Source organism: Cavia porcellus, unplaced genomic scaffold (assembly GCF_034190915.1).
Source record: "Cavia porcellus strain 051 isolate PalLab524CR breed Dunkin Hartley unplaced genomic scaffold, mCavPor4.1 scaffold_25, whole genome shotgun sequence".
Classification (NCBI taxonomy): Eukaryota; Metazoa; Chordata; class Mammalia; order Rodentia; family Caviidae; genus Cavia; species Cavia porcellus.
This window is the reverse complement of record NW_026947508.1, coordinates 25,848,448-25,867,733: the sequence shown is the minus strand read 5'-3', so window position 1 is coordinate 25,867,733 and position 19,286 is coordinate 25,848,448. Positions and strand designations below refer to the sequence as shown.

Genomic DNA, 19,286 nt, shown 5'->3' with positions numbered 1-19,286 from the left:
TTTTCACTAACCGACACCCCTAGCCCTTTTTTATTTTTCATTCTGAAACAGGGTCTTGCTAAGTTGCCCAGGTTGGGCTCAGATCTTGCCTCCCAAGTCTACAGGGTAACAGGATGCATGCAGGCCCACTGCGGCTTTGATTTGCATTTTCCTCCTAGTGATGAGGAGCATCTTTTTATATGCTTATTGGCCTTTTGTATATCTTCTTGAAAAAAAGTCTAAAATTCTTTTATTTTCTTTAATTAGATTGTCTATCTTTGTGTTGTTGAATTGTAACAGTTCTTTTTGTATACTGAATACCTGATCAGCTACATGATTTGTAAATATATTCTCCCATTGTGTAGGCTGTATATTTACTTTTTTGATAGTAACTTTTGATGTATGAGAATTTTTAATTTTAACGAATATTTTCTTTTGAGCCCAGGTGATTTCCAGTGAAACCAGTCACTGATATTTCATGATTATCATATTTTTTTCAAGGATCAAACACATTTCCACATTTAGAATTTCAAACTACCTGGGAATAAGACTGCAGCAAATTGTGAAGGACTTTACATATCCTAGGTCAAGCTGGTTAATGAAAATCGTGTTCCTTTCAGGTGGAGACAAACTGCTTCAACTATGTGCTGTGATCAATAAAAATGCATGATCTAAGGCTATTATCATAGGCCATCTCCCAGCTGATGAGCTTTGGAAGAGTATCACAAATACAACTCTCATAGTTAAGCTTCAGGGCTCAGGATAGGGATCCTTTCTCTTTTGCTGTAGGATCCAGCATAGCCCATGCCCAACCAACTGGTGACTTATATTTTTGGTTTTGGCTTAATTATGACATTACAGGGTTTTTTTTTTCAGTGTCCGGTTTTATTTGCATTCTGTGGAAAGCAAGAAAGTCTATTATTATTTGGATTGCTAAGTACCTATGTTGTCTATTTTCACATTCATATTTAAATTTATTTTACACTTAGCAGTGAGTTACTGAAATTACCCAGAGAGGACTCATTTGAATATAAGCATGAGCATTAAAAACATTTAAAAAGTTTTTAGATTGACAAACTGAGAAATACATTAGCTATTCACATTCTCTTTGTTCTCTACTGCTTTGATTTTTATGTAAATATATGCTGAACATAAATTGTTTCTCTTGTTGCCGCCATATGACCTTTTGCTTTTTCTTTATTCACAGCAACCAGATGTCATTGTTTTATCTCTTATTGCAAACATTACTATTGTTGACTTCTTCCTCCTTTAAAAGAAAAAAACCCAAGAACAAAAATAAAACAATAGAGTACGCTCTGCTAATTTTACACATACCCAGGTAGCATAAATCAAACCAACAACAAACAATTCAAGCATTATGTAAATTTTTTTCAGAGATTATTATGTAGTACCATAAATGTAACACTGTCCACAAATCCCTGAAAGAAAAATTTTAAAGCCAAATAAGCATAACATAAAAGAAAAAGTGAGATATTCTCCACAAATCATGAGGAGTAGCCAATATCAGTATATACATATGTATGCCTGTAGAAATGAACAAATATTCATGAATTTTTTAGAAAATGCTCAGAATATCAGCATTACTCATAAGAGTCCAAAAGCACACACAACTCAAATGCTCATAAATAAGAAATGGATAAATAAAATATGAAACAATAGATGGCCCCAAAGGTCCCTGCCTCCTGTATTCATTGCTTTTGTTGGACCAGGACTGGTCTATGTGACCAGCAGACCATGGTGGAAGTGGAGACATATGGTTTCCACAATCATTATAAGAGACATTGTCACCTCTGCTGTCTCTTCTTGGATCAGCCACTCTGGGGAAACCTTCAGATAACAATAGACATGCTGGCTATGTCATGAGAGATCCTGAGCTACAACGACCCAGCTAAGCTATCCCTAATTTTTGACCCATCGAGACTGTGAACAGTAACAAATGCTTATTGTTGTCTAAGTTTTGGAGTTGTTACATGGTGATGGATAACTGATACAAATAACATACCATATATCAGATGTCAACAAACCTCGGCCCTTGGGACAAATTCAGCCTGTATCTTCTCTGAGCCCTTCACATTTTTAAATGGTTTTCATAAAATGAAAACAAGCATAGGTCATAAATATTTACTATTTGGCTCTTAAGAGAAAGTTTGCCAACCCTTTCTATATTGCAATGATAATAAACAAATTAGAGCTTCACATAGCAGAGATGACTCTCACAAATAGAATGTTGATGGAGAAAAAAATGCCAAATGTAAAATATGTACTGTATAATTCCATTTGTATAATTCAAAATCAGAAGTGAGCAAAACTAATGATCTGCAAGCTGAATAGTAGTTTACTGTGGAGAGGTAAGACGGCAGTGACAGGGGGCTTCTGAGAGATTCTGTTTCCCAACGAGGATGGTAGTTAGCTGAGTGTAATGAGTGTACTCATTTTGTAGAAATCCATTAAGCCATGCACTGATTATTACTGTGTTTGTGTATATATGCTATTAAAGAGAGTGCATTTGAAAAACTATTAGAGTTTAAAATGGACAACTTCTGAAAGTTCTAACATCTACTAAACAATTATAGAATCATTTGAATTATGGTTGGAGACTTTCAGAAGAAAAAATTTATAGCATTAAAATGGTATCGCAGAAGGGAGTTCACTGGACTGCATGGGTGTATGGTCACACGGATTCTACCATTGACTAGGACTGTGACCTTTGCAACTTACTTATCCTCACCATGCCTCATTCTTCTTACCAGTAAGATAGAGATAAAAATGGTGCCCACTGTAAGGCTGTCTTGAGAATAAGTAGAATAGGGCTGGGGACGTAGCTCAGAGGCACAGAGCCTGCCTGGTAAGCACTGAGTTCTGAGTTCAATGCTTGGTACCAAAAAAAATGTTTAAACTAGCAAAGAATAAGTGGGATAATCCTTGAAATTCATTAAGTTAGTGATCAATCGCTAAGAAACAAACCATCATTAAACTTAATGATTGAAAATAGCTAATTTGGGCTGGGGATTTAGCTCAGCGGCATAAGCACCTGCCTTATAAGCAGGCGGTCATGAGTTCGATCCCTGGTACCGATAAAAATGAAAAAGACAAAAAAAACAAACAAACCCAAAAAAAGAAAATAGCAAATTTTTTTGTTTGCTCACAGTTCTTGTGGTCAGGTAGATCTTAGCAAATATATTCTGGGTTTTTCCAGACAAATAGGAAGCACAGGAAATAAAAACCAGGAGATACAAGAAGTTGAGTCATATGATTATGGAAGCTGAAGGTCCCAAAATCTCCAGTTGGCAAACTGGACATTCAGAAAAGCGGATAGCATAGCCCAAGACCCAGGAGATCCCATATTGTAAGTTCCAGTGTAGAAGATGACCTGGGCACTTCTCCTTGAATGCAGAACAATTGCTGCGACATTAGTTAAATTGAGTCTTATTTCCATACACTGATGTGTACAGAGCTGGCTGTGCCCTTCCCTTCTCCCTCCTATTGGCTCTAACCGATGCAAATAAGGCTAGCTAAGGTACTGATATGTAATCTTTGAAGCCAACTAGACAATTTCCTGTTTCCTTGCATTGTGCTCTCTGTGGCAGAACCACTCAGCTCCAGGAATATCAGCTAAATACAAGCCTCAAAATAAGAGGCTGTGACTTCCCCAGGGCACAGAAGTTTACAGAAACTGAAGCAACAGCCTCCTAAAACCATTCAAGTTCTACCCTAACTGAGTTACGCAGACTGATCCTTCTGCATATCATTCTCTCTGCATATTATAAAGATGCTTTTCCTGTCATCCTTATTGTCACTTATCCTTAAACCACTCCCTTCTTCACAAGATAATAAAGTCTGGGAGAGGCTTTGATGATTATCAAGGCCTTTGTCCATATATCCTCATTTGATGAGACTAAGGACCCCTTGGCTACCTATAACTTTGAATATATCTCAATGTCTTTATTCTCACGTGGGTTACATTCAAGGTGGTAGATTGGAATTAACTATCTGAAATTCCAATAACATTTCTATGGAATTACAAACATAACTTTCCAGATTATGAGGTGAACTGAAAAAAGGATTACAATATGTGGATTATAATATACAGTATTGGGTTTACAGTATATAATATTGGGTTTTCAATATTCCAGCACAAGACCAAGTCTGAAGGTAGCAGAAGACTGGTGTCAAAACTGTAAGGCAGGCAGCTACAGAGAACAAATTCTCTTTTACTCAGCCTTTGTGTTCTATTTAGGCCTTTGAAGGATTGAATGAGACCCACTCACGTTGGAAAAGGCAATCTGCTTTACCCAGTCTTCCTGTTTAAGTGTTAATATTGCCCCTAAACACCCTCACTAATACACCTAGAATGTTTGACCAAATATCTGGGCCCCTCTGGTCCAGTCAAACTGACTTATTAAAATTAAACATCACAGCGAGGATGGTTCATTGGGCTCCATGGAGCTGAATTAGGAATGGAAGATCCAAGATGGCCTCACTGTTATATTCAGTCCCTTGGTGTTGGCTGTTAAGTGAGAGGAGGCTGTTGTGCTCCATGTGGCACCGCTCTGTGTGGCTAATCTGTGTGGTTAATTGCTCTAGCAGGATGGTGTGGTCTTCTTCACTTGAAGGTTGGGTTCCTAGAGCAAAAGAGGAAATCATCAGATCTCTTCAGGCCAGAGATAAGAATTCCCAATATATTATGGCATCACATTCACATAATCAAAATAGTATAAGGCTAGCCCACATTCAAGAGGAGAAATCACAGACCCTACTTCTTGAAGTAGGACAAATGGCATGCATGCAGTGCTGGGAAGAAATGCTGGTGGTCATCTCTGCACACAGAGTACCATTGTCAGCCCTCCAGTCACCTAGTCCATATTTTTCCCTTTTACAGTATACGATCCCTTGCCCTCAAAATCTCCAATGTCATAGTCATCGTTTCAGTTGTTTATTGTGTGACAAATTACCCCAAAACATACCAACATAATGCAATAACCATTTTATTGGTTATGATTGCCAATTCAGGCAGAATTGAGTGAAGAGAGGTCATCTCTGCTCCACATTTTATTCGATACTGTGGCTCCACTGGGCCTAGAAGATCCAAGATAGTTTTGATTACATGCAAAATCCTAGGTGCTGGTTGTTATGTGGGATATTGTGGTTGTTCTCTACATGGTCCTTCTCTACACAATTTTTTTTTTACCGTTTAGTAGTCTGAGCCAGGCTTCCTTACATGGTTAGCTATAGTATTTGAAAAAATGAAGATAAAAATTGCTAAGCCTCTTAGATTGCAACTAGCCCAAGGTCACTTTCACCATGTTCCATTAAGCAGCACAAGTCACAAGGTAAGCTCTTATTCAAAGAGAAGGGAATCAGGCTGCACCTGGATGAAGGAAACTGTTAGGATAGTCTTTGCACATAAGCTACAAGAGCATTGGGAGAGTGTTGAACACATATTAAGACTATAATGAGAAGTTAAAGCACATAAGGCCTAGTCATGCCATTCCCTGCACCCTGCTAAAATTTTATCATCACCAATAGCACTGGCCAGGCCAGGTTTTATCCTTTGATCCCTATGTTGATCAGAATCCATGCCCTGATCTGTGCCTTTTCTGGATACATGTTGTGAATACAAGGACCCCGAAATTTATCAAAATCATTACCCTTTCTTTTGAACTACTACATCAATCCCCTCTTTGTTGCCCCATCTTTTCTCCATACAGAAGCTGGAGTGATCTTGTTAAAATGTAAACTAAATCATATACCTCCAGTGGCTTCCTATGATGTAGTCCTGGTCACTTTTCTCATTGCTGAGACTCAATACCATGCATACAAACACATACAACAGTGTGTGGCGTGTAATGCACATGAAGTAAATGTGTGCTGACTAAATGCAAAGGTCACTCTGTGACAATAATGGGAAGGCCAAGTCAAGCAATGAGGACAGCTTTCCCCTGCCTTAACCCGCACATCTCAATCCTGGTGTCCAAATCTTTTCAGTGGTTTTCAGTCACACTCCCATGTTGCAGGAAAGAGACCCTGTAGAGTGAAGGGGACAAGTCAGGGACAACTGATGAGGCAACTGTAAGTTGTAATTAGAAAAGGATTCTAATTCGTCCTCCTTCTGGAACTGCAGCCAGTGAAGACAGCCCTAGAATGGCAGATCTCTTATTTTGTCTTATTTGTACTATGTGAACCCTCTTTCTGCCCAGAGCCATCCCAGATCCATCCTATTGCAGTGAGGAAACAGGAAGAGGTGAGCACAAAGGCAGGAAAGAGAACAAACTAACATTATTGCATTATTCTCTTCATAGATGTTCTCTTCACAGATCAGGAAACAGTGAGGAATGAATGTCCTGTCTGCTGGTTCCCTAGCTTGTGTGGAGTGAGGATTTGTCCCTACACAGCTTGCTGACGTGTTTATTCTTCCCCACAGTGGTGTCTTGTGGCCATCCAGGCTCCCCACCTCACTCCCAGATGTTTGGAGACAGCTACACCGTAGGGGCAGTCGTGCGTTACAGCTGCACTGGCAAGAGGACTCTGGTGGGAAATGCCACCCGTATGTGTGGGCTGGATGGACACTGGACTGGCTCCCTTCCCCACTGCTCAGGTATGGAACGTGGCATTAAGGGAGGGTTTGATGGAACACTGGCTGATGGGAAATAGACAAGCTCCCAAGGTGGAGGTGTAAAGATGACCAAAAGCAGGGGACTCCTTTGGGATCTCGTCATTTCTCTTCCAGGAAGAAAGCACAGCTAGAAGAGGTATTGTGGACTTCTCCCAGTTCACACCCTTAGTCAGCTCTGGCCAAGTCCACACAGCCAAGAGACTAAACAGTTAGGGAGAGCACAACTTTACAAGGACTCTCTAAGGTCATTGTCCTATCCAGACACTTGATTCCATGAGTTCCTGAATTAACAGCTCAGGCCAAACCCACTTCTCTGTTCTTTTCTTCCAAGTTTCAGGCTCTTGGGCACCAACAGAAGAAACTACCAGGTTAAAAAATATTACCCATGGCTTTGTATTCCATGAGGTAAACTTGCCTGGTCCTGAGAAGGGGTCCCATTCAGAATGTCACCCCTAAGATAGCTGTTCATGTAGCTTGAGTTTCGTCATGGAGCCTACCTAGGCATTGAAATTAGCCCCTACACTTTCTTATGCCAGATCTCTTCTAGAGGCAAAGATCCCAGCTTTCAAAAGTGAAGACTTCTCCCAATAAGATATGTGCTGATTTTTTTGCAATTTGAGAATCCAACATGAGCCTGTCTACCAATATTTAGGAAATTTTAGAGGACATAGGCTCCATCATTAGGGGAAATGCATTACAGACTAATTAATCCTTGATCCTGAATAATTAGTCAGTGTCTTATCTCTGACATTACCATCAAACATGGCAGACACTTAGGGGATCAGAATCCTGAGGAAACTCATTATTTCCTGGAGGCCCCTGGGGACAGCATTAGAAAGGATTCTATAAATGTTAAGGAATGAATGAATTTTAAATTCCTTAAATAAAATAATGAGAGCTGAGAAGAACAGGTGGTCAGGAAGTAATTCTGAGTTTGCACCAATGGGCAAAGGCAATGTAGTTCTTTCCTTCCTGAAACTCACCATGTCTCCTTGTGTAGCAGCATCTTCCTACCAGTCCTATTGATATAGGGGAAAGAAATCCCCAACCTGCTAGATGTCCAGCACAAATTTGTGTTCTCTCAAGTCAAAGAATGAATTTTAGGAACAATGGAGGTTAAGAACAGAATAAATTTATTGGGGGGAAAGAAAGCTTCTGTCTGAGAAAGAGACAGAAGGGGGCCTAAGAGAGTTGCCAAGGATCCCACCTTTTTTAGGGATTTTATAGAGCAAAATCATAAGGTGAGGCAGGCCCAAGGTGGGGAAAAATGAGAAATCACAAAGTGGGCATGAGATGGGACAAAACGGTGGTCGACTAATGAGATTACAAGTATAATTGTTCAAGTAAAATTGATTAAATTGGAATCAAATGGGGAAGCAACGCTTCCTGTAGGGGGCTGTCAGTGGCTCTTTCTGGCTTCCTGGAGATGTAACCTATTTAGAATATCAATTCCTGATGTTTATCCTTAAGAAGTATGTGAGTGCATTTGTTTTATCTTTTGGTTTGAAGTCTGGCCCAGAGCGGGAGGTGTCTGTCTTCCCAGCAGTCGCAAGGTCTCTGGTCTTCCGCTTTGGCTCCTTTGAGTGCCCAGCCCTATCTGATTGCCTATAATATTTCTGCCTAACTTAGCTGTCTGTAACACTATGAATAACACAGTACAATCAAGGACCTATATGATGCTTAATAAAAATCACCTGAGTGCTTGAGGCATCAACCCCTGGGCCATATCAGCAGGAAGAGATTCCAGAAGTTTGAGGACCACTTTGAGAAGTTCATTGCCCATCTCCAGGATCACCACACTGCCTCTTGCAGTGACATTCAATTCTCATGGGAACACAAACCCTACTGTGAACCTCATATGCAAGGGATATAGGTTGTGCACAACTTTTGAGAACCTAATGTTAAAAGAGTAGAAATAAAGTACAGAATAAAGATAAAGCATTTGAATCACCCTGAAACCACACACCCCCAAACCAGTCCATGAAAAAAATCATCATCCACAAAGCCAGTCCCTGGTTCCAAGGAGATTGCAGACTGCTGCCTTGTAGCATTGAAGCAAAGGCCCCAACACTGAAATGGGGGCTCTCTGTCAGCACAAGCTGCCAGCACTGCAGAGCTTCACCCCTCTGACTACCTTGGAATAATGTGAGCCCTCTGAGGTCAGCAAGGCAGAGTGGGAGTCAGAGCTATTCACCATCAAGGCTGCCTTCAAGGGACCCCCAACTCTCTGTTGCATGAACTACTTCCTGAGAATCTAGCCAGATGGGATGGGCTCTCTTTTTTCAAATATTTGAGGTGAAAGTTGATTGAGTCTCCCCTCCCCGATGGGGAGCAGTTTGTGAAGATGAGGCTACATCACATTCTCAGTTCAAGACTAGACTAGAAAAGGAAGTAACTCCATGGCTGAGAGGGTGGAAGGATAAACATCAGGAAGATTTTTATTAAGCATAAAGGGAAAGTGGCAGAGTAAACATGACTGAAACATCCTTCACTTCAGCCACAAAATGGGGTCATTCAGACGTTGTGGTTTGCAGAGCCCATGTGTGGATTCATGAGGAGATGGAGTCCATGGCAGTTGGAAGTCTTATCTTCTCACCCAGCTGCTACTTATTTCCTCTTCCTCAGACCTGTCCTCAGGCCCTGATCTGACCTCACCCAGTGTTCCCTGTCTGTCTCTGTACATGAAGTATGCTGGCTCCTTCAGGCACTAGGTCCTGTGGCTCTGTCTTCTGCCCCTCTCTCTGTCTCTGTCTCTGTCTCTGTCTCTCTGTCTCTGTCTCTGTCTCTGTCTCTGTCTCTCTGTCTCTGTCTCTCTGTCTCTGTCTCTGTCTCTGTCTCTCTGTCTCTCTTTCTCTCTCATCCTTATCACTCTATGGAGTAAGTGTCCAGAATATTGGAAGCAATGTAAATGTGGGAATATATCACAAGGCAGGAAGCAAAGCAAAAATAAAATGAGCAGGCCTAAAAGTATTCAATCCAGAGCCCATATATATATGCATACTCTATGAGTAGGGAATCCTTACTAAAGGACCAGGATCAACCACCTCAAATAGTTACCATTTCTTTATGGTAAGAACATTAAAAACCCTCTCATTCTATTTTGAAATTATATACATATATATATATATAGATATAGATATAGATATAGATATAGATATAGATATATTACTGTACTCCATAAATGTATAGCACTCCTCTTGTCAGTTAAAAATAAAATAAAAAATTTTTAAAAATTAATGGAAGATACATAAATGCATGTCCAGGACGAGGTCAAGCTCAGTTGTTGAGAAGAAAAAGTGATGCTAAGCAGTTTAGACTTTCTCCTGTCAGCACTGGGAAGCCAGTCGAGTTGTTTCTGCAGAAAAGAAACAAAATCAGACAGTCAGTGGTTGTTCATTTTCAGACTGAAGGATACAGGGAGAGAAAGTTTAGGAAGAGACATTAGTCGGGAGACTTGCAATCATTCAGGCAAAAGAATGAGTGAGTGTCTGAGCGTCTAAGCCAAGACAGTAGCATTGAGAATGGATTTGGAGCCAGGGGATCAACAGTTATTGGTGGGGAGGAGGTAAAGGGAGGAAGAGGATGTGTGGCCGGGCTGGACCACTGGAATCGCAGACTAGCACAGGCCTAAGAACTAGGGTACACTTTGTGCCTCGGAGCCCTTCCTCTGCTTTCTTGCTTTCCTTTCCCTGTGTGTCCCAGGACTTCCCCCAGGACCTCCCATCTTAGTAGCCTCTGACGACTGACAGTGAGGCAGAGCCTGTCGGGGTACCATAAGCTGGACACACAGTCAGCTGTGGCCCTCCTCATCCATCGGGACCGCTGCTTCCCCGTAACAACGGTCCCATCTCTTCCTCTGGCTATCTGCTCCATTCCTTATTTGCAAAAACTGCAGGGATTGTTTGGTTCTGTTCCACAGGAACCAGCTCAAGTGTGTGTGGTGACCCCGGGATCCCAGCCCATGGTATCCGTCTGGGTGACAGCTTTGTTCCAGGCTGTCTGATGCGCTTCAGCTGTGAGGCTGGCCACGTGCTTCGGGGATCATCGGAACGAACCTGCCAAGCAAACGGCTCCTGGAGCGGCACACAGCCTGAGTGTGGAGGTAATGTATGTGACCATTCTGCTTCTTCCCTTTCCCCAGCCCCAGCACCCTCCTCCCCTCCCCGACCTGCCTCACAAAGAAAACCCATGGTCCTGCTCAAATCTGTGGTCTGATGGATCGCAGACCTCAGCAGATAGCCCACATTCGTCTTCATTAGTAATCCAGGATGAACATATGTATTCCCACCCTCACCTAAAAAAGGAATATAAGAAAAAGCTACATTTGGCCCATGAATTCACTCATTTCTCATACAGTTTCATTCAACAATTATGTGTCAAATGCTGTGTTGTGTCCTTGGGACATAATGGTGACCAAGACAGACACATTGTTGTGGTATGTATGTTTGTCTCTCTCCAAAATTCATACATCAAAACCTAATCACCAAAATAGTAGCATTAAGAGATGGTTATGTCATGAGATCAGAGCTCTCATAAGAGACAACATCAATGAGACCCCAGAAAAGAGCTCTTTTCTCTGTCCGCCAGTGGGAGAACAGAACAAGAAGACACTATCTACAAACAAGATAATAGGCTTTTGCTAGGCACTGCATCTGTAAATCCCCCATTTCAAACTTTCCAGGCTCTAGAACCATAAGAGTAAATATTTGCTGTCCATAGCCAGCCAGGATGTAATGTCGTATTATGGTATCTTGCACAAAATAAGACATATCCCTTTTTCCATCAGAAGTTATGGTCTAAGGGAAGAAACTATGTTAAACAAATATTCAAAGCGCCAAAAGACTTCAAAAGCAATGTTTTTAAAACTCTTTAAAAATAGTCTAGATCCTCAGTGGTTTCTTGTGAAGCAGCACCAATGGGGGAAATTATATTTTCCCACACATTTCTAACAGTCAGGGATAAGATTACATGAGAATATGCGGAAGAGGGAGAAGACGATAAGAAATAGTCATCTAGCGCAGTAATGGAAATGAAATAGAGAAGGATGTCATTGTTGGACAGCACTGAGGACGATTTAAGGATCAGTAATTCAAAGCCAGAACAATCATCTCAAGGCCTGCCTGTTCAATTGTGTTTTGCTGCAGAGATGCAGGTATAGACGGTCCACTGGGTTTAGGACTGGAGTTTGGCCAGGCAACCAGACATCAGCAGAAAATAGCAAGAGAAATGATGAGACCAAGGCAGTGGCCATGATGGGTCTTGGCATCTACTCTGAGCAGGAGTGAGCAGGTTTATGCATAGAGTAGCAGATAGTGAGAAAGTGATAGGACCAATGGCTCCTAAGCCCTCATAACACCAAAGAATCACCAGGCAATTAGTCCCAGGGGGAAGCGAGCTGGAGGGGCAAGAGGCAATTTTTCTGAGAGCAGCCTGGTGGAAACTGAGATTGGGGCACTGTCCTGCCCAGCAAGGGGAAACATCCTGGTCTGTGCTCAGGGAACACCGCCCAGGAAATGAGACAGCTGGAATCAGAGCCCCTCCCACTAGTCTGCGCAAAGTCCTGCTTCTCTGCAAGTGCTGTTTGCAAAACTGATTCTGGTAGAATTTTGTAGGCTTGCTAAGAGAGGTTTTTGGACATGGGAAAGTGTATAGCAAAAGGAGAAGTTGGTGCGTTCATAAACATCCCCGTGGCATCTTCTTGGATGACATCCAGGTCCTGGGATGAAATCAGTTACCAGCTCAGAGTCTGGCTGTGAAAGCAAATGTTTAGAGAAGGGGAGAAAGGGAGGGATAGAGAGACTTAAAGACATACAGCGTTTATGCTTTCTCTTGACAAGTTCTTAATTCTCCTTAGAAGGTCTACTCACATTCATGTCTCCAGCCCCAATATGTTCTCCTTAGTGCTTTTTCCCCTTCACATTTAAGATGTACTATGTCATATTTTCTTCATTGTGTTTAATAGTTGATTTCTTATGAACAGAGGATCCTCATAGACAGGGAACATAACCTGTTCATTGTTGCCTTCTGGGCACTAGGCAGCACAAATATTTGATTGATGAATGAATGGTGGAGCCTGTTGTGCCAATTATATGGGAATCATTTCTAGATTTCACTTTGAGCTCACATAAATGTTGTATATACTTACAAAATTAAATTAAGTTTTAACAGACATTCACTCTTTAAATGTCAAAAGCCTAATGGAAACAAGTGAACCTAACTAACCATGTACCAACTCGGTAATTTAATAACCCAGAACATTGTGTTAGCTACCTTGAGAAAAATGACATTATCCAAAAGATCAAGGGAATTGCAAAGAAATCTTAAAATTGTTTTTAGCCATCATACTGTAACAATATTAACATTATGATTCTGAAACTACTACATATCAAATATCACATATCAAATATCACAAAGCATATGGATAAAATAAATATAAATACTGTTAGTAAGAACCAAGATTTTTTAGTAAAAAGAGCTATAGCTGTAGTAGAAAAATAAAGAAGTTAAAGGAAAACCCTTAATTTTAAATTTGGACTGGCAGTCTCATTCCAAATTCATAACATATTTTCAGTTTAAAATAAAAAGTTATGGTCCTAGCTTTAGCCACTTTGAAAGTGTAGGGTCACTAACTATTCAGTAGTAGTGAATACACTTACTACTCAGATTGTGATCTGAAAATCCATTCTCCATTAGAAGGAGCCAGGCTCTTGGAAAATGGTAGATTCTAGGGCCAGGGCAAGAAATATACAAATAAATGCGGCATATCTTATCCAGCAAGAAATCTATCAAAGATAACTTACGTCGTGTGAAAGACCTCAGGATCCAACTCAAAGTTGCACCGGTTGGCTAACAATGGGATAATGTGATCTTGATAAAGAGAATAGCAATGGGTGGCAACATACTAAATAAATTTAAATCCCTGAGTTCAAAATAATTTCTAAATATACTCTTTGGCCATTAGTAGAACTGATTAAGGAACAAATTTATTTTATGTCATTAAAAAAAGAATAAGTATTACTCACCTTCTATATGAACTGCATTTTATAGTATGCAAATATATGATGCTAGGAAACTTCTTTAATAAAGAACTCAATTTATGCGAAAAAATGATAGAATAATGCCATTTTCTGATCTCCAATACAGTCATGAATCTGTTCAACATCTATTGCTGCTACAACTATTAAGTAAAAATGAATGAGGCCCTTGTAATGCCAGATTAGGCAAGCCAACCCAGACTGTGCATCAGCCTCAGTATCATGAACCAGAACACAACCAGACAATCTGTGCCTCTCAATCCAATGCAACGGGAGAGCTGTAAGATCACTTAAAAACCTCCTTGCCAAAAAGTAATACAGCAATTAGATGAGACAGAGGAACTTGTGAAACCCTATCTCTTTTGATGCTGTTAGCAAAATCCAGAGAGTGGGAGGTACTGCTGAATAAATGCCCTGATTTCTGCAATAAATCAGAGCAGAGGAACAGCAACCTCCAGATCCAACTGCATAGCAAGGTGCCAAGCAAATGTCAAATATGGACCATATTGAGATCCTGATTCAAACAAATCAACGATAAAAAAAATATAGTTTATACAAATGCATATAAATGTACAATAAAACCCAATGTTTTGTAAAATTAATATAAGTGCCAAAAGGAAGCTCAATATTTTGTAAAATTAACTCTAAGAAAAAGAAGAAAGAGCATTAAGGAAAATTAATTAATGATTGAATATTAAGGAAGTATTTAAAATTTTAGGTGTGATGATAAAAATGTAGTCTTTTTTCTTTAAAAGTACAGAAGGTTTTAGAAATAAAAGAAAGGTAACACAGGCCTCTGCCTTCTAAAGGTGGAATGATCAGGTATGAAAGCATCATGAGGCCTTCTTCATCCACAAGGTCCTTCCATGGAATGTGGGGTTCCAGCTCTGGGAAGTTCTCAGTCCCCAAGGTGGCACCCACCAATGTCTGAATAATATGCTCTTCTGGTTTCCTAGTAATCTCTTGTGGCAACCCCGGGACTCCAAGCAACGCCCGAGTTCTGTTCAGTGATGGCCTGGTTTTCTCCAGCTCCATTGTCTACGAGTGTCGGGAAGGCTACTACGCCACCGGCCTGCTCAGCCGACATTGCTCTGTGAATGGCACCTGGACAGGCAGTGACCCTGAGTGCACAGGTGAGACCTCAGGCTTGCTGGGCTCCGTGGTAAATGGTGCCCCAGGCAGGGTGGCCTCTATTGTCAAAGAAGGCTGTCCAGAGGAGCCTGGGAGAGCTAGCTGGAGTAGAGGGGACTTGTGCCTGAATAAGGGCACACACATAACTTCTACTCACTGAACAAGTGGCAGCCACAAAGTTAAGTCCTTTTTTTCATTTCCATATATCATTTGATTCTCTCTACGATCCCATTAAATAGCGACTGTGTCCCCTGTCTTGGATATGGAATGGTTGAGAAGATATATTGACCATTTCCCAGGCTCTAACCAGTTTATTGGGTACTTGTTTGCTTGTTTTTTAGAGCAAAACCCCGGACAGACTTATTCTCTTTCCACTTGAAAGCAGCCACCATCAACCATCTTTTTTACCTTTTCCTCTTTCTCGAACCCATCACCACCCTGGCTTGGCTCCCCAACATTGTAGCCTCACAGTTCCCCTTTCTTGGTCCTCTCAAGGAAACCTTGAACTCTTCCACTGTGGAGCCCAGATGGAGGAAAAAAAGGATAGGGTAATCTGATAATATTCTGTCTTTCAAAGTCCAATCTATATTTGCAAATTCATGTGACCTCTTGTATCAGGTTCACTTTTGTTCTGACACCACAGTTCACCCACCAAACCTGCCTTCTCTTGAGTCTGTAACAGAGGAATGATCATTGCATGGATTGTAAGACTCTGCATTCAGGCTGTTTGGCCAACAAGGTCCCCTACAGAGAACAGCAGGTTATAAAATGTATCCCTAAGCAAACTGTCTTATGTGGTCTATAACCACATCTTAGACACTTAAATCTGGAAAGCCTCCACTCCCTGGGCATCAGCCTCATTAGGAAGAGAACCTTATGCCTACTTCCTTGGAGGGGGTGTCTGTTAATAATAGAAATGGTCATCATAGCCCAATTTCCTGGTGTACATAGGATGCTATGGGTATGGACAGCAGGTATGTTCAAGGTCCATGCAGAAAGACTTAATCTAATAGCCTTTGGGATGAGCGATGACCACCTGGAAGCTTCTGAAGCACAGAGCACCCCTGATGTGACCATTTTCTTCCTGGACATTTACAGGGAGTGACAGAGATGGTACTGGAATTCTGAGAAATAGGTGCAAATAACACTATAACTCTTATTCTAGTCATAAACTGTGGTGACCCTGGGATTCCAGCCAATGGCCTCCGTCTGGGCAATGACTTCAGATACAACAAAACTGTAACATACCAGTGTGTCCCTGGCTACATGATGGAGTCACACCGGGTGTCTGTGCTGAGCTGCACAAAGGACCGGACGTGGAATGGTACCAAGCCAGTCTGCAAAGGTGCGTCTGAGGGCTGAAGCTATGAACAGAGGGCCAGAGAAGATATACAGGTGGGACATGGGCCTTGAATATCCAGAAGGGAAGAGGTGACAGGGCACCCTAATGTGTTACCAGGGGGTGTACAAGGTGAGGACTGGTCCTGAATATCAGCTCAGAAGGAACCGTTGGAAGGCCTGGGCTTCAGACATTGGGGGGCTAGGGAGGACAGGACTGTCACACTTGAGAGGAGGCATTGTAAGTTACAAAAGTATCAGACTTCCCACAGCTCAGGCTCCCAGCTGGGAACAGAGTAGCCCGTGTAGGTGACAGCATTTGGTTTCCCCAGGACAATACCAGCACTCAGCCTGCTCTGACCTCCTCCACAGCTATCATGTGCAGGCCACCTCAGCTCATCCCCAATGGGAAAGTGCTGGGGTCTGATTTCATGTGGGGCTCAAGTGTGACCTACGCCTGCCTGGAGGGTTACCAGCTCTCCCTGCCTGCCGTGCTCACCTGTGAAGGAAACGGATCCTGGACCGGGGAGCTGCCTCAGTGTTTCCGTGAGTGGCTCATGAGGGCCCAGGCCCAGGCCCTCTGAGATACCTCCCCAAATTCCCTCCTCAGAAAGCCTGACGTCAGCTCTCTGGAAAGCCTGACATGAATATCGCCCACTCCAAAATCAGGGAAGAGGTTTGTCAAAGACATGTTAGAGAGAAAGAAAGTTTTAAAGAGCATGACCGTATTGAATCTTTACTGAGCTCTGGTTGGAACAGTGGCTAGAGACACAGAGGAAGAAATTAAGCCAGAGACAAAGAGGTGTTTCAAGAAATACCTGAGGGGCTTTTGCCTAGATGAGATGGTACCCAAGATCTGGGGACAATTAGGAATAAAACTAGCTTGTCTTTGGGGAAATGTCCCATACTAGAGAGACTTCTGGGAGCCCACAATTTTCTGGTGTTCGTAAGAGTCCTAAACCCATTTAAGGACTTTTCACTTACTGAGGCATGAGACTTTTTCGCATGTATAGGATATGTATACAAATTTCTTTCTTTTTTTTTTTTTTTTTTTTTGTCTTTTTCCTTTTTATCGGTACCGGGGATCAAACTCAGGACCACCTGATTGCATGGCAGGCACTTATGCCGCTGACCTAAATCCCCAGCCCCTATATACAAATTTCTATAACTGGATTACACTGCACACAGTATTTTATAACTTGTGTTCATTGACAAGCCACCACAGTCTTTCTACAGACTCTGTCTCTATAATACATACTCATCTACATACCGTGTTTCATGATTTTAAAGAATTCCCTTGTTGTATAAACCACAATTTGCTTGCTATTCATTTGTGATGAACTTAAGTTATCTCCAATGTAATCATGTTGGAAAGGTTTCTGCAATAAGTATCCCTGAAAAGTATCTTTGCTCTTGTGGTAAAGACCTAGGAATGAGAATGCTGGGCCAACAGGCAGGCACCTGTACGTCCTAATGTGTGTTCCTGAACTGCCTTCTAGGAAGGGCCTTCCAAGTTACATTCCTACCAGCAGCTATGAGAATGTTTCTTCACTTACACCCTCATCAACAACTGATGTTACAAATATTGAATGTTTATTAACCTGAGGAGTTTTTAAAGATATCTCAGGGCTCTAATTTGCATTGCTGGTTCGAATGGCGGAGTTGCTGTTTCTTTGTCAGCCACTGGGATATTGTGTTACTTAAGTTGCTTCTTCCCAGAAACAATGACTTTGATTAACTTGGCTTTTGACTGACATCTGACTGTTCAACCCAGATTCCCAGCTTCCAGAACACAGGCTAGTCCAGCTTCCTTCAAGGTTTTATGTACACATATGCATGCTCCTTCACATGCTCATACACACCTGCGTGTGTATGAGCACATGCACACACACATGCTGACATATGGCAAAATATGATGCTTACAGTGATGTCCTGAAAGCTTTGCCTTTAGTCATGACTTTTGATAATGCACTCTAATTTTAACATGAGCAGAGAGACATGGATACATTCACACTACCCACCACAGTACATCGTGACACCACACGTAGACAGCTGAGAAATTTTTGAAAATAAAGACTTTGAAGATAAGAACTTTGAAGTCTACTCCTAGAAATTTCTCCTAAGAATTTTATACCTGTGAAGGAAAAATTACATGTAACTTTATAATTAAAAAAGGCTTTGTGCATAAATGTAATTGCAGTACAGCCATTCATCACAAAATTGACAACAGCCAGCTTTTGAGAATGGTGTTATAAACATAGAAAATATTTGCTAGATAATATTAAGTGAATGAGCATATGGACACAAGTGTATTCACAACTGGAGAATACTAGAATGGAATATACATGAAATGGGGGGAAAGTTTTAGAAAATGGGATTGTAGCTTGTTTTTGGTTTTGTTTGTGTGCTTGTTTTGGTTTTGGGTTTAGGTTTAGTTTTTTGCAGGGGAGGGGGTGGTACCGGGGATTGAACTCACAACCTGGTGCTTGCAGGCAGGCACTTACACCGCTGAGCTAAACCCCCAGCCCCTGTAGCTTATTTTTCCTCAGTGTTCTCTGTTTGTTGTAGTCCCTGCTGGGGATTGAACTCAAAGCCTCAAGCATGCTGAGCACATTCCCTGCCTCTGAGCTGCACCCCAAGTACCCCTCAATGTTCTAAACTTCTTGAAATGTTAGTCCATGGCGGATGATAACTAAACTCTGTGCAGGGGAAAGAAGAGGAAGCTCCTATCAGCTGCTGCAGTAATGAGGCAGAAGCTCTTAACTGCTTACTGGGGTTGCCCCAGTTTCCAGAGTTCAAAGTGGAACCTGGAGAAAATCAGAACAAGGAACAAAAGCAAGGGTGGAGTAGGAAAGAGTGGCTTCTGGGAAACAACTTGGACCCTCCTTCCTCCCTGTGTCTCTCCAGCTGTGTTCTGTGGAGATCCTGGGGTTCCACCTCATGGGAGGAGAGAGGACCGAGGCTTCTCCTACAGGTCATCTGTGTCCTACTCCTGCCACCCCCCTCTGGTACTGGTGGGCTCTCCACGGAGGTTTTGCCAGTCAGATGGCACATGGAGTGGCACACAGCCCAGCTGCATAGGTGAGTGGAATTTGAGGCATGAGTGTCTTGGCTGGTAGGTGACTTCTGCGGACTGAGGTGATGGTGTCCCTTCCTGGTCTTTGATGGTC

At 41.9% G+C, this 19,286-nt stretch overlaps 1 protein-coding gene across 5 annotated transcripts in view; it reads left to right on the top strand.

The window, feature by feature from the left end:
* Positions 1 to 19,286, top strand: part of Csmd2 (CUB and Sushi multiple domains 2) — a 566,560-nt gene that overhangs the window by 530,448 nt on the left and 16,826 nt on the right. For 4 of the 5 annotated variants that reach the window (XM_063236033.1, XM_063236032.1, XM_063236031.1 and 1 more), the window contains 6 exons: positions 6,422 to 6,595; positions 10,533 to 10,715; positions 14,604 to 14,780; positions 15,944 to 16,123; positions 16,489 to 16,662; positions 19,024 to 19,197. In XM_063236033.1, the coding sequence (XP_063092103.1) occupies positions 6,422 to 6,595; positions 10,533 to 10,715; positions 14,604 to 14,780; positions 15,944 to 16,123; positions 16,489 to 16,662; positions 19,024 to 19,197 (1,062 nt within the window). Of the gene's footprint in view, positions 1 to 6,421; positions 6,596 to 10,532; positions 10,716 to 14,603; positions 14,781 to 15,943; positions 16,124 to 16,488; positions 16,663 to 19,023; positions 19,198 to 19,286 lie in introns of those variants that run through there. The other variant, XM_063236036.1, reaches the window with a different exon arrangement.